At 42.2% G+C, this 22116-nt stretch overlaps 1 protein-coding gene across 13 annotated transcripts in view; it reads right to left on the bottom strand.

Moving 5' to 3' along the window:
- NRG1 (neuregulin 1) overlaps positions 1 to 22116 on the bottom strand; it is a 513412-nt gene that overhangs the window by 309064 nt on the left and 182232 nt on the right. For 8 of the 13 annotated variants that reach the window (XM_081176446.1, XM_081176444.1, XM_081176448.1 and 5 more), the window contains exon 2: positions 6981 to 7055. The exons of 1 other annotated variant lie outside the window; for it this stretch is intronic. In XM_081176446.1, coding sequence (XP_081032572.1) covers positions 6981 to 7055 — 75 coding nt within the window. Of the gene's footprint in view, positions 1 to 6980; positions 7056 to 18383; positions 18426 to 22116 lie in introns of those variants that run through there. 4 more of the 13 variants (XM_081176436.1, XM_081176437.1, XM_081176439.1 and 1 more) reach the window with 3 other exon arrangements.

The following is a 22116-nucleotide window of genomic DNA, read 5'->3' as shown; positions in this document are numbered from 1 at the left end:
CGGTGCTGGAGGAGACTCTTGAGAGTCCCATGGACTGCAAGAAGATCAAAGGCATCCATTCTTAAGGAAATTAGCCCTGAGTGCTCACTGGAAGGACAGATCGTGAAGCTGAGGCTCCAATACTTTGGCCACCTCAGGAGAAGAGAAGACTCCCTGGAAAAGACCCTGATGTTGGGAAAGATGGAGGGCACAAGGAGAAGGGGACGACAGAGGACGAGATGGTTGGACAGTGTTCTCAAAGCTACAAACATGAGTTTGACCAAACTGCGGGAGGCAGTGGAAGACAGGAGTGCCTGGCGTGCTCTGGTCCATGGGGTCATGAAGAGTCGGACACGACTAAATGACTAAACAAGAGAACTCCTTCAACACACCCATGCGTCTGCTTTTTAAGACCAGCAAAATGGTCTTTAAAATATTGCATTGCAAAATCTGGATAAGTGACAATGTCAAAAGATAACTATGTTTCTCCTTGTATATTGTATCATAAAGTGTGAATTTGATAGATTCAAATTTAAATGCACACTGAGTGAAATTTCTCCTTCATCCCAGCTCTCTGGAATTCTTTCCAATGTGTCACCTTTCCATATTTTTAGATGCCAAGCTAAGGCAGAACTGCTTCGGTAAAGTTTAAACTTGCGAACTTTTAATAGAGTTTTTTATGGCGGTTCTTTGCTGTTGCTGCAGTACAGTACATTTTTTGGGAATAGGTAACAGTGGAAAGGTAGTACAAAAAGCTTAAAAATAGACACACATTTCTGGTCCCTGTCTAATTGTGCTCCTCCACTCTCTGTTATTTTGCAAAGTGTAACTTATTATTCCATAAGCTATTAAACTTAATAGCTCTAAATTTAGCTCTCATTTCAGTGACTGTTAAAGCCTAGCTTACCTATTGGATACAGGAAATCTACCATACTGATAAATGGCTACTGTTCTCATCAGTACAAAGGGACTAATGAGGATGGCTCACTCTACCTTTCCCAGCCAAGACTGCAGAAGCAATAATTCAGTTCTATAACATAGATGCTTTCTAAAACCTCCCTCTCCAGTATTTTTTAATTTGCAGGAACCTATGAAAATTTATTTGCCTAGTTAATATGTGGGTAGAGAAGGATTTCTTTTTCTTTTTAGAGGGAAATTACTCTCCAGGGAAGTTTGCCTAGCACCTTCATTATACACCTTTATACGTCAGGAAAAAACGTTCCTTTTTAACCAGGACTTTGGTTGATTTGATTTACATCCTATGCCCTTTTAAAATGTGGGGGTTGGGGGGGGAGGTTATTGGGTTGTTGTTTTTATTTTGATTATGGAGTTTTTGGTTTTATATTATTATTTTATTCTGTAAACCACCCAGAGACCAAGAGGGATAGGGTGGTATGTAAAGTCAAATGACAGCAACAGCAACGACAACAACAATTTATTATTTATACACCGCCCATCTGGCTGGGCCTCCCCAACCACTCTGGGCAGCCTCCAACAAAATAATAAAATACAGTAATCCATCAAACATTAAAAGCTTCCCTAAACAGGGCTGCCTTCAGACGTCTTCTAAAAGTCTGGTAGTTGTTTTTCTCCTTGACATCTGGTGGTAGGGCATTCCACAGGGTGGGTGCCACCACCGAGAAGGCCCTCTGCCTGGTTCCCTGTAGCTTGGCTTCTCGCAGAGAGGGAACCGCCAGAAGGCCCTTGGGCGCTGGACCTCAGTGTCTGGGTAGAACGATGGGGACACAACAACAACAACAATCTTAAATCCGCCCAGTGATTCCATCTCCCCAGGGATCACTGAGAACTGTAATTATCAACAGAGAATTCTCCACACCTCCAGCAAGCTGTAGTTTATGTTAAACCATGACAGTTAAACTGATTATCACAGTTTCAGGGTCTCGGACCACCTCAGAGATTAGGATAGCTGTGTTTTGTTTCTTTCTTTCTTTAGGAGCTAGCTGTACTCTATTCTCTGTCTTCCCAACAGAAAAGACCAGACCTGTTCCCATCATGGTGTGAACAGGTGTGTGTCAACCTGATTCCCCCCCCCCCATGGTTTATTACTGTAGATCTTGGCATGAGTAAAAGTTGGCGTAACTTAATAAGAAAAGAGATTCCCATTATGAACTTTCTTGACCCTGGTACCATTCTGATCTCAAATGTGTCCTGGAGAGTACTGAGGAGCTGTCCTGAGCTCCTAATACTTTGTGTAAAGATGAGCACATGTTGTCGCTGGCATCCCTCTATCTCGAGAGACAATGGAGTGTCTCTGCGGGGTGAAATCAAACCGCTGCATTTGCAGCACTGAGGTGACCTCTCTGGGGCGGAAACCTGTGCAGTGTGCATGGAGGTCCTAGATTGATGGCTAGATAAATTTACTGCAGGTAAAATTACACACTCTAAATAAAGGGCTTGCATGATTTGAGTCTGAAGAAAAGAAAAACTGATTTGTTTTCCTTTAGTCCACTAAGACACTTTCTCATTGTTATTCTCATTCTTTTTACAGTACAACAATACTTTACCTGCAAATAATCTTTTGATCAAAAAGGAAACTAAAAATGTGAAGCCTCCAGCTATAGCAACAGTCTACCTGGACTTACTTTGAATATTAATGCAACTTAGTTTTTTAATCAACAGCTGCTTCTAATCCCTTCTATATAAGATTAAGTCAGGTGTAAGGCCCTAAACTGTGGCGCTGTGGTCTAAACCACAGAGCCTAGGGCTTGCTGATCAGAAGGTCGGCGGTTCAAATCCCTGCGACAGGGCGAGCTCCCGTTGTTTGGTCCCTGCTCCTGCCCACCTAGCAGTTCGAAGCACGTCAAAGTGCAAGTAGATAAATAGGTACTGCTCTGGTGGGAAGGAAAACGGCGTTTTCGTGTGCTGCTCTGGTTTCGCCAGAAACCGCTTACTCATGCTGGCCACATGACCTGGAAAAACTGTCTGTGGACAAACGCCGGCTCCCTTGGCCTATAGAGCGAGATGAGCGTGCAACCCCAGAGTCGTCCATGACTGGACTTAACTGTCAGGGGTCCTTTACGTTTTTAAGGCCCTAAACTAAACAAGGAAATTCTTTCCTTATTTGACATATGAAAATCCCTCTGCTGTAACAAAGGTTTTCTGATGTTCTTCATCACAGTCAATGTGCAGAACTCATTTATAACCCTGACATTATTACAAATACATCTATTCCTTGATGGGATAAGGCATTTAGAGCAATTGCCTGGCAAATAGTATATAATCTAGATAGCATTAAGATCTAATCAACACCTCCTGTTAAATAATGGTTGCCACACAGACAAACAGTAAGAGAACAAAAAGACAGGAAACAAAGGTAACTAGTTTAGTCATTGTTCACTAGGAAGATGTAATTTCAACTTTTAATTAAGCAGAGTAAACAAAATGGGAAATAGGCAGGAAACTCTAGGAAGAGACAACAGTACAATAGAAATATTGGAATAATAGGAATTGCTCATCTAAAAGTCCCCCTCCCTTCTCCATTGGAATGTATGGGCTCAAAACAGAACTTAAACCTAGATTTTCAATAGTTGGGGAGCTCTCAAATCTCCAACACGGACCCCTTTTCACTCTGTGCTCTCAAGGACCAGCCTGACACTATGCTTCACTTCAGGACAATTCTACTGTTCCTCTTCCGTTTCTTGCCTTGCTGTTAAATCTGGGTTCTGTGGCAAAATTGTCCCACTCACTTTCTGTAGGCTTTTGAGAAGTCCTCTCACCCTTTTGGTGCAGCCGTGTTGAAGGATGGCAAAGGCTCCTCTAAGGCCCCAACAAGAGAATTGTGGCATCGGTCCCCTGTTCGGATAGGTGGTGTGGGCGTAAGCTGGATCCTGGCCTGCTCCCGGGATTTGTGAAAAGGAATGGAGGCTCAGACACAGGCTGGGCTGGGGAGCCAGCGGAGCAGGAAGGCTTCCCTTGGGACCGCTCCCTAGCCATTTAAGCAGCCCACACCTAGGACCCTGCCTGCTTTTCCTTCATCAGGTTCCCTCCTCACCGACCCTTGGTTAAAGCCAATGGTCAATGACTTTGCTCTGGCTACAGTGGTCACCATATTATGGGGCCAGGTAGGAATTTGTCCACTGGGCAAATTGGCTCCAGCCCGGTGGTTTTGCCTACCTCACAGTGTGGTGGTGGCCCAAAGGGCCACAATAAATGTAATAATATGTACCCCTGTAAATTCTTGAGTGTGCTTCTAATAGGGAAGTTATGGTAACCTGTTGCTTTATGAAACTGATGATTTTGCAAGTTGCCGCTCCCCCCCCCCCCACTGAGGCATAAATACAGCTAATATGTGAATCACAAAGATACAGCTCAAAGCTAGAACGTAAGATGCTACATGGTACAAATGGCTACACGTAACACAGGTTCCCAACAAGCATACTAACACAATGTAACAGAACACGGTGGGAATCAAAACTGTATCAGCATAAATTGCCAGCGCTTATTGCGCATCTGTATTAAACATGAAATGAGGTAATGATGTATATGATAGGTGCAAACTGAAATGCTTTGTTTGAAACTTTATAAATACCACTGTCTGGACCACTGGGCGCGGTTGCAGTTTTGTGAAACAATCATACTGTAACCTATTGCCTTGCAATAAACAACGATGGACTCCGGACTCCTCAAGCTTCTGGGTTTTATTGGCATAAACTCAGGAGATAAGCCATTTTTGGCTTGGAACAACAGCAATCATCACAACCGGGTTGGGCATTGGGGCAATCCTTTGCCTTGGGTGGAGGGGAGGTTGTAGTCTCTGCCTGCCGCTCCAAAACGCTGGGGTATCCTGTTAAAGAGATCCAGGGGGAGGTGGGGCCAGGGCCGATGGCACTCTCCCAGATGGCGGCCCTGTGGTGGTCACCCTATTTGATGTAAGTCTTAGGAACCCCCGCCTGGATTGACCTACATGTCACTTCTGGTGGGCGATTCAGAAGTATTTTGATTGCCCCATGCCCAAGCTAAACCTCTTTCAACTGTATTCAATAAAGTTGTGGCCTGTTTCGATCCAAACCAGTCTCAGTGGTCTTTTAATTATCTGGGGCTGGGGAGCACAATGCCATAGTTAGATTCTTTCCCTCTTTAGATTAAGGTGTCTATGTACACCTTGCACTCTTTAGATCACTTCTTACCCAGTCAAGACATATCCAAAAGATGAAGAAGGGTCGGAGTGGGGCCTAATCTCGCAGACGCATTAAACAGAAATGCCCACAGTTCTATATATGGAGGCAGGCTTCAGATTTTGAGAGGGACACACAAAAAATACTGCTTATATTTTTAGCAAGAATATGACTTCCAACAAACGGCTCTGGTATTTAAGTGTGTGAGTTGCATTTATTTAACATTTTAACTATGTTCAAACTCACACAAGAGCAATACAATTCTCTTTATTAAAAAGAGAGACGAAATACACAGAAGAAAACCTACTCAATGAACTTGGTATCAACATGATTCACAGGCAAACATATTAAAGGTACTGTGTTTAAGGTAAGAGACAGAGTTCTGGAGCTTTGTGTCAGTTCCTGAATCTCAAAAGAAGTGCTTGATCCAGCTATATCAGTTACTTGCAGGTGGTGAGGTGGAAATTTATTCTTTAAAAACTAGGCAATTTTCACCTTTCAAATTCTTACACTTTGTGGCAGCAGCCGCAGCTGCTTTGGCACTATTTTTTTTTTTTTTTTTACCTGGTGGCACTTTGCTTCCTCCTTCCTGGATTATGCACTATCCCCACTCACAATATTATATAACCAATCAGATTTGATTCTGTGATGTCACTGATGACAAATCAGGACATGTGACAATGAAGGCAATTCAAACCACTGAAGAGAACATTTTCAAAAACACTGGGTCGTCTTGCATTGCCAAAGAAAACAGAGACTATTTTAAGTTCTTGAACCACCTCTTTGAATTAACATTCTGTTTAACCATGCACCTCCCAAATATATTTTTCATTCATATGGCTTTATTAGAAAGCCTGTACTTCCCAATTCCAGGCACGCTGCCAGATGCTGGATTCTCCATGTTCTCTGCTAATCCCCACATAGTACATCTAACGGATTATCCTTCTTGCCTCCTTCATCAGCATCAGTTGTCATTTGCCTGCATCACTCAACCCACATCATCACCCGGCACACAAACTAGAACTTCTTATCCAGCCCACGTGTATTGCTCTTCCCCATTCTCAGTTTTCCTCTATCAACACTGCAGTGGATCGAGCTAAGGGCCTCAGAATTCCTTGCCACAAGGATATTTCTGCAGAAACCCATAACCTTTGGGGCAGATATTTTGTCTTGGAGCTAGCAGAAGAGCCCTAGATGCTAAGATATTTTCCCTCTCCTGTTTCCTTGCGAGGAATAACTTGTTTTATTTTTTTAAAAAAATAGGGTTCATTGCAAAACTTTGGGAAAAGAGGGTCCTTTGCAAAACTCTGGGAAGAAGGAACCAAATCATTACTAAGGTTAATTATGACTTTTATTTCTCGTGGTTGAAGAAGGCTTGGAGGTAAGTCAAGCTGTGCAGAAAGCAGGGTCTCTCTGCCCATTCTAAGAATAGAGCAGGAAAAGCATATGCGGCATCATAAATCAATGTTCCTGCTCAGCACCAAACTGGGGGTTGGCAGAGGCCCATTAGCACATGCCAAGGATGGGACTCATTTAGCTGATGAGCCACTAACTGTATGCCTGGCTCCAAGCCTCTGTTTTCTTGCATCAGCTTATGCCACTGATACGTCTTTATGAGCAACAATGGAGTAAGGCAGATGGGTCTGTCTCAGTCACCCACAGTGGCCAAGGAGACAAAACTGTTGCTGAAATCACGAACCCCATTTTGCTAAGTCTTCTTTTGATTAGGACTGCTGGAGATGGAAGACATGTTCTCCGTTCCTCAACACAGGTTATTACAGCATATTTCAGGAGCTGAATGCCACACCTGATAACATTGTCATTTGGTTCCCCCTCTCCCTCCACCCCCATTCAAAATCCACTCACTGTTGTAGCTGCTGTTGCCATTAGTCTCTGCCGATACCAGGCTATCCTGACTTGGCCCTTCGGAAGTGGCCCTTCCTGACAGTAAGTGGGAAAGGAGAGGGGTAGAAGGGACAGGGAAAAGAGAGAAGAGAGAGAAAGAGAAAGAGAAAGGAAAGGAATATTTAGATATTCTCACTTGAAAGCATACCAATAAACTTGTTTTAGTCTCTCATCTGTTCATGCTTTGACAACTCCCTTACAAACCAAAGTGCCTCTCTCGCAGTCCTCAAGCATATAAAGTTGCATATGGGTCTGCATTTAACGTCAGTTTTCCATGGTGTTCCCTCAGGACATTCCAGTAAATGAGGCAAAATATCAACACGATGCCCTCCTTCTGATGGTAAAAATAGAATAGTATACTTAATTGGTAATATGTTGCCTGAGGTAGACTTCTTTATCTTGCCCAATTAATGATAGGCCAGCTTTTATTATACCAAACAAAATATGTCAATCCAGAAATCTTAGATTCACAACACTTATATCTGGTGATTGGCTGTTTATTTGTTTGTTTGTTTGTTTGTTTCATTCGTTTTTCTAATTATTACAGAACCACAAAGACAGATTAAAAAAAAATCATAATATGACCAACTAAAGTAAGGGCATACAAAACCTAAGCGTATTAAGTAATGACATCCAATCTAAGATCGTGCCATCCAGATTTCTGTAGATGGCGTAGGCAGAGATACCTGTAAATCTGAAACAAAACTATATAAAATAAAATTCTACCACAATGAGCAAGAATCACCAGAATTTTCCTGTCCCTTAGAAACCTGTAACTTATGTGTAATTTTTTTCTGCAATAATCTGCACCAGTGCTATTTGCTGACATGGTATGGGTAAGCACACCATGTGATGATGGCTCTAACTCATGTGATGAGTTCTACCAAACAATACTGCTAAAGGGCAGAAAATTCATAATGCCAAGCCTCATATGGTGAATGCAACATCTAGACCACATGTGTACATCTGAGCTTTTCTAGCAATGATAATTTGCTAGTAGAACATTTATTCAGAAGGCTCTAACCCAAAAAAACGTGAATGGGCTGCTTTCTAACTTCTGTTGCTCTCTGAAATAGATTGCAGGGTTAACTGACATGATTAGCAGCATAAAGCAAAACCAAAGACAATTAGATTGGGCAATGCATTTACAATGATCAATTATGCAGGACATTTCCAGAAAAATAAACATTTAGATTGTCTGCATGCTTGAATACTTTCTTCCATTCATTAGCAGCCGAAAAATTTAAGAGCCTAGCCTGGCTGAATCCACCAAAGATCTAATCTAGTCCCAGATCATGTTTCCAACAGTGGCCAATCAGACAACAACTACAACAACAACAAAGCTCCAACACCAAACACATTTGTTTTGCTTATTATGGGTAATAATCATTGATAGTCATTCTCTATAAATCTGTCTAAACATCCTTTAAAGCAAACTTGTGTCTCCAGCTGTTTTTGGACTACAACTCCCATCACCCCTTTCTAGAAGGCCTTGTTTTTGTTTTGTGTTGGGTCTGTGTCTTTTGCATCTCTGCTGGGAGCCTTTCATATTCTAAATAAAGCATATTGAAACAACGACCTGAATCTGTCTGTACTGTATGTCCGCCTCCTAAACAGATTCCCTGGGAATTGTAGATAATTTCTCTAACAAGGGCATGTCCATACCCCATTTAATGTTAATAGCAAGCTTTCTGTACCTCTATTACTTCTCCATTGTAGAATGATATTCTCCATGAACTTGAGTGGATTTGAAGGGGAAATAGACTCTTGGAAGATAAGGGTATAATAGATACTAGCCGTGATAGTTAGTTGCTGGGGATAACAAACATAAGAGAGCTATTATGTTTGTGTCCTGCTTGTGGCTATCCACATGAACCAACTTTTGAGATTAAGTACTACTAATACTGGAGCATGATATATATAAAAAATTAAGCACTTTTGCAGTGAAACCATATGCATGCTTATTTGGAAGTAATTATGGATAGTAGCAGCAAATATATTTAGGATTGCAATCAGCAATAGGGCAATCCTCTATGCAGGGCCATCTTTAGCATATGCACCGCCAGGGTGCAAAGATCCGCCCCCAAATTTAGTTTAGCTGCCCCCAAAGGTGTCAAAGGTGTCGCTGACCCTGCTGCCGCATATCAGCTCAATATAATACATAACATAATATTTTGATGTAAGAGTTAATTCCGCGTGCACGGCGCCATTGAGAATGACAAGCGCCATCGTTGAGTCTGACAAGTGCCGCTGTTGTGAATCACAAGCACACACATCTTTGGTAAATGAGCACACAAAGTCGAAAGTCCTTTAGTGAAACAGTAGGTATACATCTCAGTAATACCTAGGTATATATGTATTTTGTTTTTCTAGCTTGATCAAAATTATTTATTATTTCGTAACAGGTAGATAGTTAAGAGCTTAGGCAGCTACAGCGCCCCCCCAGAATTCGGCGACCGGGTGCCCAGCACCCCTTGCACCCCTGGGTAAAGATGGCTCTGCCTCTATGTGTCTACTCAGAAGTTAAACTTATTCCCAAATTAAGTGTGTATAGATAGGAATGCAGCCTAAGTCTTATAGAGTTCAATGTGTCATGTAGAATATATTGCGTTATTCTATTTAACGAACTATGAAGGTGGCGAGCAAGGAAAAACTGGGTATTACTCTGTCCAAATCCCCCTGAATTCTTGCTGATTTCCATGGAAGAGTTAATCAAACATCCTTAAATGTCTGCCGCTGAAATCAATGGGGCTGAAAAGTACCTCACTTTGTCGACTGTGCCCACTGTCCATAGCATAGTGGAACAAAATGATACCTATAATTCTGGGATAGCCTCGGCCATAAGACAGCTCTCTGCTTTGTAAACACGGGGCTGTTTAAAATGCAAGCAGCAGTTTCTAAAATCAACAGCGAAGGATAATGGTGGCATCAGCCTCATGAACCAACGTCAAACAAATATGCACTGTGCTCGGCCTTACGGAAGACGCAGGTTTATCCTGAATAAAGATACAGCTGAGGAATAAAATATATCAATGTACCATCCCTGCATGTAATACTTTCCTGAACTCAGTTCAAAGGATTGCCACTGCATTTCTGTCAACTCAAGAAAATTGAAAAATCAGGTTCTCGGAAATTAATGGGTACCTATTACGATGATATATGGACTGTCACAGCATCTGTGGGGCACACACATATGCAGACAAAGAGGTTTTTCCTGTGCTCTGATGAGATTGGCATTAGGCCTCCAATCTACATCCAAATGCAAGAAGAGTTTTTGGCTTCTGTAATGAACACTTGGGAATAGTGGGCAGAGAACCAAAGAGCACGAAGCACCTTTAATTATTTCAGTTTGGGAGCGTTTAGCACATATGTAATTTATCCCATTGAACCAATGGGATTAATAGTGTATATCTGGACCACAGTTAAACAAACAAATCTCTTATCAGGTATGTTGCCAGGTTTAAAATTAAGAATTTCACACTAAGAACGGCACAGAAGAACAACATGTCTACTGCCTGTGCAGCATGACATTCAAGCCTGCTCAAATAAGTTGACAGCCCAAATTCAATTATTACGTATAAATTACATGTGCTCGTTTTTGGCCTGTGAAGCACTCGTTTCGAGAAAGTGCCCTGGGGCACCACTCACAAAATGACCACAAGTTGAGGTCTAATACAAAATGGCCCCCACGGGAAGAGTGTCTTAATACAAAATGGCTACCACAAAGAGTCTCTTTCTTGCTTGCTGTCTGCCACTCACTAATTCCAGCTCTCCAGGAGTGGGATGCAAAACCCACAATGTGAACAAACCTAGGTGGGCAAAACAAGGCTTTACTTCACCTGGGTCAAAGACCCAGTTTGGCACACAAGCATTTTTGTGTACACACACACACACACACACACACACACACACACACACACACACAGGCTGGGAGCCTCAATGGTGCCCCTCAGAACGCTTCAACTGGGGCAAAAAACCCTGGCTCCCCCCCCCCCCCGCTATGGCTCTGAATAAGCTTTAAGTCTGTATTTTGCAGAGAGGAATATTATTATTATTATTATTAGTTATCTGCTTTATATTGTCCAGGGCAATCCAAAAGCAATTTTCAAACAGACAAGGTACTGGATCTTGATGTCTGAATGCATAGATGCACATGTTTTTATATAAGAGAAGATTCTGCAATGTAACATGCCACATTCAGATCTGCATATATATACGGAAACATCTCTATACACATATGTAGTTAATACCACATCCTTCTTGTCTCACATGAGAATATTGAGGATAAATAGGTCTACAAGCCTATCCATGAAGCTCCTAAATATTTTAAATGACACCCGAAGCACAGAGTTTAAATGCTGATAGATTAGGGTAATTCAGTCTTCTGAAAGATAGCAAATAAATCATTCCAGGGTGCCCTAGACATTTCCATCTACAACATTCAGACTCCTTTTTCCATTTCCAAAATAGAATCTAAACCTGCTGGCTATGCAATCTACTCTGAAGAGATTCCCCCCCACACACACACCTGAGGGAAAAATAATAGAGTAGATGCCTTCAGGGCTGTTTTTTACTACAGCAAGCTGCTCTTAAGCAAAGGCAGTTTAGGATATTAACTATATCAAGCCTCTTACAGTCTTTCCCCATAACCAGTCACACAAATCAATGGCTCAACAGGAATTAAATTCTGCATGTGGGTACATCTGAGAAGCCCCTGCTGAAATCAATTGAAGATGAGGCTTGTGTTGCTGACCTGCTGGAAGAATCTAAACAACATGCTTTGAAATGCAACCGGCTTCAAATTCAGTGCTGCAAACCTTAACCCTTATGGAATGTTTATTGAATAGGACAGTGCATATTGTGTTTGAATTTGTTGGAAGCTGCCCAGAGTAAGGGTAAACCAGTCAGATGGGCAGCATATCAATTTCTTCTTCCTCCTCCTCCTCTTCTTCTTCTTCTTCTTCTTCTTCTTCTTCTTCTTCTTCTTCGATCGTGTCTTTCTCTGGTGCATACTTCTGAGCTAAGAAGCAGTCCAAGGAACAGAGGAGATAAACTTAGAAACAGTAGACAGAAACAAATTCCAAAAGGTGTACAGAAATCCAGGTGCATTTGGAAGTTCCTCAAGGGAAAATAGCAGTATATCAAGAAGATTCTTAAAAATGCAAGTATGACTACAAAAGACTGAACGCAGTGTCAAGATGGCATGCATATAAACTGCATGCAAGGTGTAGATGAGGTACAGTTTTAAAGAGGCTCATTACTCTCAGAGCTTTAACTTTTTAATTTTAGTCTAACGTACTATAATCTTTAATGTAAAAATATTTTAAAAGTGAAGCTCAACAGCACAGGGTGTGTGCTTTCAGACCTTCCGTGTCCCTATTTTCCAGGGACAGTACAGTCCCACATTTACAGAAGCCATCCCAGTTTCTGATTTGATCCCAGAATGTCCTGCTTTTCCTCTGGACAACCCTGTTTTCATCAGAGAAATGTTGGAGGGTATGGACTTATGTGACCCCCTGAGCCAAGGAGATAAGTAAATATACAAACTGAAGGCAGCCCTGTATAGGGAAGTTTTTAAATGTTCAATGTTTTATTGTGTGTGTGTGTGTGTGTGTGTGTGTGTGTGTGTGTGTGTGTGTATATATATATATATATATATATATATATATATATATATATATATATGTTGGAAGCTGCCCAGAGTGGCTAGGGCAACCTGCTCCTGCCCTAAGGATCTTTTAATCATCAGTTGCCTGCTAATTACCGGTAACTCACATCATCCATATTACTGTCTGCCATGAATATAAGTCTAGATGTCATGAATCTTGGGCAAACAACAACAACAACAACATATTAGCCTTCCATAATGCAGGTATTTAAGAATGACAAAGAGTCTTAAGCACATTAAAGATTAACAAGAAGTGCAGTGGAATCCTGCGCATGTTTGCTCAGACGTAAGACCACTGTGTTCAATGGGACCTGCTCCCAGGAAGGTACTTAGAAGACTGCACTCACATTGTGGCATATTTTGCGCGGCAGAGCCCACAATTAATCTACAAGCCTTTAAGGTGTCACAACACTATCAGTTGTGCCTACCAGCATATAAAACAACCCATCAGCCTGTCACATCATTCAGATGGCGGGGAGCTCATTCCCCAGAACTAACATTTGGATTTTAAATGCTTGTTTCCCCACATTGCATATGTAAATTCATACACTGAATCAAAAGCACGATCTGCGCACAAATGAAATCGCACTGTTGCCTGTGGAAGCACTGGTTTGAGAAGTGTGAAGCACTGGCTTAAGAAGTATGCATCTGAGTAAGGTTTGCTGACACAAAAATGACATATCTAGTTTGAATGTTTCCCCATCCCCCATGGTGTGCAGTAACAATTATCCCATGTGCTATCACCCTCAAATGGGGGGCCTCTTGGCAGGATTGTGGGGAGAGAGGGATTGGGGTGAGACTACTGAGGCAGTTGATGAGGGGCTGAGTGGTTCATTGGGTGGCATCCCCACCCTGCAACAGCCTGACATTCTGGAGTCGGGGAGGCGGGTTCAATTTAGCCAGCCCAAGCTACTTCCTGCAAGAGAGGTTGCCCAACAACTAGGGAGGCACATGAGCTACAGCTGGACACCAAGCTGGCCTGGCAGACTCAGGCCCCGTCTCCAATGATGTGCCATGAGTTGTACCAACAAACACTGGAGGGATCTAGACACACATAAAAACCGCGTTGATTTTTTTAAGTGTTTTTTTTTAAAAAAAATAGATTGCATTTTCCATAAGGCTCACCATCGCCATCTATTGTCACATTGAATATTGCGCTTAAAACACACTTAAAACATTATACAGTGGTACCTTGGTTTACAAACTTAATCCGTTCCGGTAGTCCGTTCTTAAACCGAAACCGTTCTTAAACCGAGGCGTGCTTTCCCTAATGAGAAACCAGGACACTATTTCCGGTTTTGCAGAGTTTGTAAACCGAATCGTTCTTAAACAGGACTCTTCTTAAACCGAGGTACCACTGTATTTGCAGCTGTATAGCTGAGTCCGCTGCCAATTTACTTGCAGAACTCAATCAGTAGAGCATAAGAGATCAAGAAACACTATTTGTCTCTGTCTCTTATCATTCTGAATTGTTGCTCATCATACTGACTCAAAATGGTGGACTGAACTTTTCAAAACTGCACTGATTTGTCAGTCAGTGGTACTATCAGCTTCCAAGCAATGCCAGATACTTCCCACTAGTATTACAATACACCTGAAGGTTTTTAGAGCAACCCAACAGGATTTTGTATACCAAGATCTGAAACTGCTTGGAAGGTTTAGAAGATCACTTCACCCTTTGCTCACTTTAAAAGAAACTACAGCGGTACCTTGGGTTACAGACGCTTCAGGTTACAGACTCTGCTAACCCAGAAATAGTGCCCTGGGTTAAGAACTTTGCTTCAGGATGAGAACAGAAATCGTGCTCCGGCGGCGCAGAAGCAGCAGCGGGAGGCCCCATTAGCTAAAGTGGCACCTCAGGTTAAGAACAGTTTCTGGTTAAGAACGGACCTCCAGAACAAATTAAGTTCTTAACCTGAGGTACCACTGTAATATATTGTGTTCACTTGTGGAGATGACAACTTTGCCATTAATGTTGGGAAATATCTGGGACTAGGGAACAACCAAAATAGTCTTAATAATGCAATGATAATTAAATCATGTGTTTGCCTGACCTTTAAAAAGTTGAGCCAGAAAAAAGGTAAGTTTTAACTATATAATCAAGGGAACTGGACAGAATTCTTCATTCCTTTTGCATTGTTTTCAACACTATAAACCTTTCTTGTGCCTTTCCGGAGCAGCCCAAAGAATCCAATAAAGTCTGTTCAATATTTTCTTTGATACAAAATGTGGTGTTAAAGGGAGTCTAGGGTCTACTGAACTCATCTTGCATGCAGCAGAGTGATAGGTTATTTTAAACAGCAAACTCAATCTGTTAAAAAAAGGGAATTAGTTTGAAAACAAGTCCAATTTCAGTCGGTCTACAATTGCAAAGAAACAAAAAACCAACAACAACCAGACCAAGCAATCTCACTGCTGTTTTCTATAACTTCTAGATATATGAGACAGAGAGACTTTTTTTGTTTTGAGAGAATTCCTTTGACAATTGAAGGATGGGATCTGATTGGATCTTAAAAGCATTACAAGTGTAAAGCCATGTCTCTTCAACAGTCACTTCACTTATAACACACCACTGAGCGGGCAAATTAGAATTAAAATCCTAGGTACAAGTTATTCCCAAGCAGGAAAACAGTGTGGAGGAAATTGCAGCTTCTACATAAAACCATGAATCTGGCTGAAAGTATATTAGTAATGGTAATGGCATGGGTAGCATGGTCTGCTAGCAAGTCCTCAGTGGATGAGCAGGACAACAGGACAGGAGAAATAAAAGTGAGGCTTGAGCCATTAAACCTAAGAAGATATGGCAAAAAAAGGGTTAGGACAAAAAAATGTTGTTGTGATCTTGGAAGCTTGTACCGTGCTATGCAATTTGAATTGTATTTGGAAATAATGTGAAATTTCAATAAAAATGTAAAGTCTGCATGGGAAAGGGGAGACGGGACACGATGGGGAACTGCAATGTTGGGCAAGAGCCCCACTGTAATTTCTGGGAAGAGTGGAATCACTAAAGTAAGACCAATGACATGGCACCATAAGGACTCATACATTAACTTTTGAAGACTAGCACATGTTTACAAACTTTTACACTTCTGTATTGGAAGCTGCCCCAGAAATGTGTGCTGAAGTGCAGGATAGGTAAAGGTAAAGGGACCCCTGACCATTAGGTCCAGTCGTGGCTGACTCTGGGGTTGCGGCGCTCATCTCGCTTTATTGGCCGAGGGAGCTGGCGTACAGCTTCTGGGTCATGTGGCCAGCATGACTAAGCCGCTTCTGGCGAACCAGAGCAGTGCACGGAAACACCATTTACCTTCCCGCTGGAGCGGTACCTATTTATCTACTTGCACTGGCCTGCTTTCGAACTGCTAGGTTGGCAGGAGCTGGGACCGAGCAACGGGCGCTCACCCCGTCGCGGGGATTCGAACCACCAACCTTCTGATTGGCAAGTCCTAGGCTCTGTGGTTTAACCCACAGCGCCACCTGCATCCCTTCGAAGTGCAGGATATTAAATAGCTAAATCAATCAATCAATTGCAGTACGAGCTTCCATTTCATGCAGCTGATAAAGTAGGTTCTTCTCTAGAAATGTAATCACACTGTGGTAAATTTATGAAGCTTTCAGGTGCCACAATACCTTGCTTTTTAAAGCAAAAAGAATGAACCACCATTGGCAAGAGCTGCCAGCTCTATGAACACTTAAGCAGTATATGAAATCAATGTTAATTCAACTGAGATATACCGTAGAGGTTTGGAAGCATGCCATGAGCCATCAATGGACAGTGAACATAGCAAGAATGTCCTGAGTAAGAAGGGTATTAGGACTGGGGATCTGGAGAGTGGTGAATGGGCAGGCAATGCAGTTAGGACCTGAGCCCCAAGTTGGTTAAAGAGAAGAACGTCATTAACCAGCTTTATAAGACCAGGTAGAACTGTAGATCCTTCCTGAGCTGGCTGCTGCAGTACTGTTCGTTGGCTATCTACAGTAGTAGTCAGTGCCAGATTTACGTAAAAGCTAAACAAGCTATAGCTTAGGGCCCCACTCTCTTGGGGGCCCCCAAAAAATTTAAAGGGAAAAAACCCCTGGATGTACATTTCCAAAATATGTGATTAAAAACACATAAAACAAAACCTACACACAGCAACAGTGTTTTGTGTTGTGTATTAGGTCCATAAATTACCATACAGTACAGGCTCGGCAAGGTTTTACCTGCCTGGGCCGGTCAAGTCCCGCAGAGATCTCTCCGTGGGGTGGATTGTGTGCGTGCGCAATTTCCGGTGTCTGGGCATATGCAGACGTGATTTCCAGCGCCACGGAAGCGAATCCCCGTGCCGTGCCATGCCAGTTTAGCACAGCATACGGGGACTCGCTGAGCAGGCGGCTGGGTTCGGGGGCAGCTCATGGGCTGGTTAAATTGCTCCCGTGAGCTGCTTGTGGGTTGCTGACCCCTGATATAGCATATATATTCAACACAAAAAACAGTGACAATTTGTTGTTGACAAAGGACAGCTGGACATTTAAAGGCGCCCCATTACCTTCAGTATCTTAGGGTCTCATCAAACCTAAATCCAGCCTTAGTGGTAGTGCTGACATAAAGCAAAAAGAGGGCCAGGGGCTTACACATCTGGCCAGCTGCAATGGCGAGGAATAGTCCCCAGATTAAAATTGGCAGTGGCTCGCACAGTAAGTCATCTAAGTGAGAATGGATGCACTATATACTCTCCGTCTTCTGCTTCTAAATTGTTTTAACTGATTTTAGTCTTGTGTTTTTTATATAGTTCAAACCTGCCGTAGGCATGTACGATTAAGTGGGGATAAGAAGTCCAAGAAATAATAATAAATAATATTAGTGCACCTCTGGAAGTTGTTATAGTGTACATATTGCTCTATGGTGTTATGTATATTAATGTATGTGTTCATTCTCTTTTTTTTTAATAGATGCTTGCCAGCAGTCTTTTCTCTTCATCCCTTTAAGGTAGAAGTTCTATGAAATCAACATGAGACTTGTGCAATGTGGAGAATTCAGAAACATTTTATTCCACTGGCAGACTGAACTGGTACACTCCTACAAAGACTTTCTACCCAACAGCTTTGTGGAACTGAAAAATCAGACTTAGCCTAAAGTTTCACATCCCATGTCTCAGGGGAAGAAAAACCCCTAGCAGCTCTTTTTTTTTTCTAATTTCAGTGGATATGGCTGTAAATAAAATCCGTGTAAGCAGTATTGACATTGTTCTGCATTGTGAATATGGGAACTGACTGACAATAACAATCAAGAATGATTAACTCCAGTTCCTAATAGCTTCCTAGCAGCTGTTGCCAGGAATCAATGCATCACTTTAGTATTGGGCAAGTTATATTTATTTTTTTTCTAGGAGAGAAGGGGGAAAATCCATTTAAATTGCCATATTTGCCATGCTGTGCTGACTGTGAAGTGATAAGTTAGAAATGGGATTGGAGAAAAGGTTGGAATTATAATTCATTAATTAAACCAGATTGAATGAATCAACCAAGAAAAGGAAAATAGGTCACATTAGTGGCACTGAGCTAAAGGGAGCTGCTGTGTTAGAAGTGTGAATAACAGTCACAGAGGGATATCTCATAAAAGGAATCCCCTGTCATAGAATGCAGGCCTCACCCTACTATTTTACCACACACACTTTTTACAGGAAAGCAAATTTACCTATTTAAAATATTTTTACCTCACTCTCCAGTTGAGAAGGGCACCCAAAGTGGCTTATGATCTAAAAGACATGACACAAAAGGAAAAAGGGATTGAGAGGGAGGAAAGGAAACAAAGTCACTAGATGTTAGTAACAGGGACCTTATAAGGGCCAAGTGGAAAGTGTTCAAAGAGAGGAGGAACCAAAAGTTGCTGGTCTCTCAGCTGAGCCAAGGGGCTTGATTCGGATCACCGTTTTTGCTGATGTATGTTCCACCAGAATAAGCTAAACAGAAGTAAGATCCAGCAAAAGTCCCCCTGTTTCCTGAGTCCATTTTTCTGGGAGCACACCAGTGTAATATCTACCTGTCTTGTCTCAGCCAGCTGAGTCCCAGTTCTGTCTACACAAGGGTGTTACATTGGTGTATATCTCTGGCAGAGCTGGGATGTGGGGCTTACAACAGGCATAGCATGACTGTGCCAGGAAGCAGCTGGCTGAGCCAGAGATCCACCGGATCCTAACTCCCTCCTTCTGGCGGATGCAGGGTTTCAATTGTCCCCTGACAGTGTAATTCTAGACCTATCTTCTCAGGAGACGTTAAGTCCTGTTGAATTCAATGGCATATCATCCCAGTTAATAGGATTGCAGTCTAAATTTATTAAAAGTTTTGCATGTCTTTGTTTCTCTTCTAACTTCCTGCGCACGATGTGCAGTAAAAGCAGAGCTGTGTAAAAACTCTTTCATAAAGGAGCTATTTTTTAAAAAAACGAGTCCTGATGAGGACAGCATATGGCAAAATTGTTTCAGGGCTCTTGCTAATCTAGGGCAATATTTTATGAAGGGGTGTTTACCAGCTCTAGTGCAAAGCAGTATTAAGTTTTTCCAAAGCAGCAAATCATTTGGGGAATATGAGGTATTGTATTTGAGGGAGCGTTTTTATTTAATCCATTTTGAAATAATTAAGTCAGAAAGCATCATTGCCACAGTCCAGCAAAGGAGATCTGTACATGGAACAAGAATCAGACTTCTGCTTGAACAGGTGATGAGGCTGCAATGTGTATCTGGGTGCACATCTGCATAACTTATCTGGGCCCAATTAAACTGCCAGGAAGAGTTTGCTGTTTGCGGCAACAACTGCTGCACACAACTAAAACAGGATTGAGGCCAATGTATTTTAGGTTATGGGGCAGGGGGAGTAGCAGAAAAACAAACATCTGAATAATCTGAACTGCAATGTGAAGGAGATCTTCTTCATGTTGTGTTTCAAATTATTCAGGTGTTTTTCTCTCTGCTGCTGCTCCTTTGGCTACCATCTATAAGCCAGTACAATGCAATTTATATATTTTTAAAAAACCACCAAAATCTCAGAAGGGCATTACTTTCCAATGTGAATAATGTTGCAGGCAGCTACGGTGACAAAGCCCCAGGAAATGTAAAACAAATATCATTTTAGTTGTGAATAATTTTAAGAGGACAATAGCAATGTAATTCTGTATTTCGGAGAGGAATCTATATTTTCTCTTTGACCCTAGCTCCATACGTAACACTTTTGTATAGAAAGCTTCTAAAATCCTTAATGTAAAAACTCTTCTTTCAAGCAGCCCTCCAGGCTTTAACCAGTTGATTTAAATGGACTTGTGTTCTGCATGTCCTTCCTATATACATTCTTTTCGCCAATTTATTCCATTTGCCCTTCAGCACTCTGATAGCTCTCACAATAATCTGCCTGTTACATGAGCACATTAAATTGAATTCAAAGTTCCAACAGAAGAACTGGAATGGGGAACAAGACATGGAGAGCTTAGAATTGCCGCTTCAGACGGAGAGCGTGCCACTGCTGAATACAGCAGCCTTGCATCTCGGTAACTCCTCTCTTCAGTAGCATTAACTTCTAGTGATATAATAAAATGATTGATGTTACTTCACTGCACTGGAGTGCAGTGAAAGAGAAGTCCTTGAAAGAGAGGTCAATGAAGTGGACCCATAGTGTGAAAATCTTGGTTTTTGGCATCATGCTACACATTCCATATCACTTAAAAGTTACGGAGCAGGGGGAAAAGGAGCAGGAAGACATGTCCAAGCCCCCATAGCTCAGTTGGTTAGAGGATGGTGCTGATAACGCCAAGGCTGCAGGTTCGATCCCTGCATGGCAGGATGTTGAACTAAATGATCCCAGGTCCCTTACAATTCAACAATTCTATAATTCTATGTCAGGGGCAGCCCGTCATGAGCCATGCACGTTTCAGCCTCAAACCTCTTTGGGTTGCCCTTCAGGTGGTCCTGATAAGGAAGTCAGATTAGCCTCAACCAGGGCCAGGGCCTTTTCAACACTTGGTGGAATGCTCTGTCTCATGAGACCAGGGCCCTGCGGGATCTGATTTCTTTCCGCAGGGCCTGTAAGACAGAGTTGTCCCACATGGCCTTTGGCTTTGAACCAGCCTGATCCCCTCCCCCTCTTTCATTTTCCTTCTGTGATAGAACCCCTATTTGGGGACTTGCCTGACTTTTCTGGCCCCCGTAGGACCAGTCTGGATAGTTGGCCTTGGTGAAGATTTGACGTTTTCTCCCCCCAAACAGTTTTTGATCTGGGCTTCCACTGAACTGAGGCTGCATTTTAAGTAGTATTTTAATCTTGTTTTTAAGTTGTATTTTAATCAATTGTTTTTATACCTGATGTTAGCTGCCCTGAGCCCGGTCTTGGCTGGGGTATGTGTGTGTGTGTGTCTGTGTATGTGTGTGTATATATGTTCATTAAGTGAATTCCACCCCATGTTAACAGATGGTGGCTTTTCTTGGGGCAGAATTTAGCTTTCTCAGCCACAGAAATAAACCATCACCATCATCATCACTGCCTGCAGTACTCCCTATGGTGCTTTCCAGCCCCTGCCTCTTTATAAACTTTATTCCTATCCCAGTGAATTTATATTACCTTGACTAGTATCTTTCCCCTTGCCTCCTTAAACTACAGCAGTCGGTCACATGAAGCAACCTGCATTATTTATTATTTGCCTTCCACATTTATTTCCAAGTTTGCCCAGGGCAAGCAACTGTGAGCTGCACTATAATGCTTTGGTGGGTGGGGAAAGGACTTCTAATCAAGACTGCAGGTGGTATAAATTGGCCCTTCTTGGTACAGTCACAATTTAATCAGAATCACAACATTTTTTAACTAAGCAAAGAAACATGAAAGATTTGCTGCAAAGCTGATTCCTCATGCTTGTGCAGAAACGGATTGGTGTTTTTTTTGTGTGTGTGTGTTTTTAATTTCCAGGCGCCTCACTTAGCCTGGAGGAAACTCTTGACAGGCACCACCAAATGCAACATATTGCAGTATCAGGGCCCAAAGGCTCTCATGTGTAAATGTGCACAAACGATCCCGTGGGGTTTCCTAAACATGCTGGAGTGATTCTTCGGTCTATCTGCCATTGAGGAAAATATCAGAAGCACAGTGCCTAAAAGAAGAGGAAAATAAAATAAGCATTGTAGTGTGTGTGTGTGTGTGTGTGTGTGTGTCTGTGTGTGTGTTTTCTGACAGTGCTTTATATTACCGAATTCTGAAGAATGTATTTAGAATTAGCAGGCACTTCCCAGAAATTCGAAGAAACCCAAAAAATATTGTGATTCTTATATTGCTGTGGAGCATGTGGATAGTATAATTTGGAGTGTCAGGGCTGCGCGAACACACACACCCCTACCAACATTACCCAGTGTAGGACAAAGTGTCCTACACAACTGTGGGAGCAGGTGGCACTGTGGCACTGTGGTCTAAACC

This window comes from Podarcis bocagei (genome assembly GCF_964188305.1).
Source record: "Podarcis bocagei genome assembly, chromosome: 17".
Taxonomy (NCBI): domain Eukaryota; kingdom Metazoa; phylum Chordata; class Lepidosauria; order Squamata; family Lacertidae; genus Podarcis; species Podarcis bocagei.
This window is presented reverse-complemented; position numbering and strand designations above follow the sequence as displayed.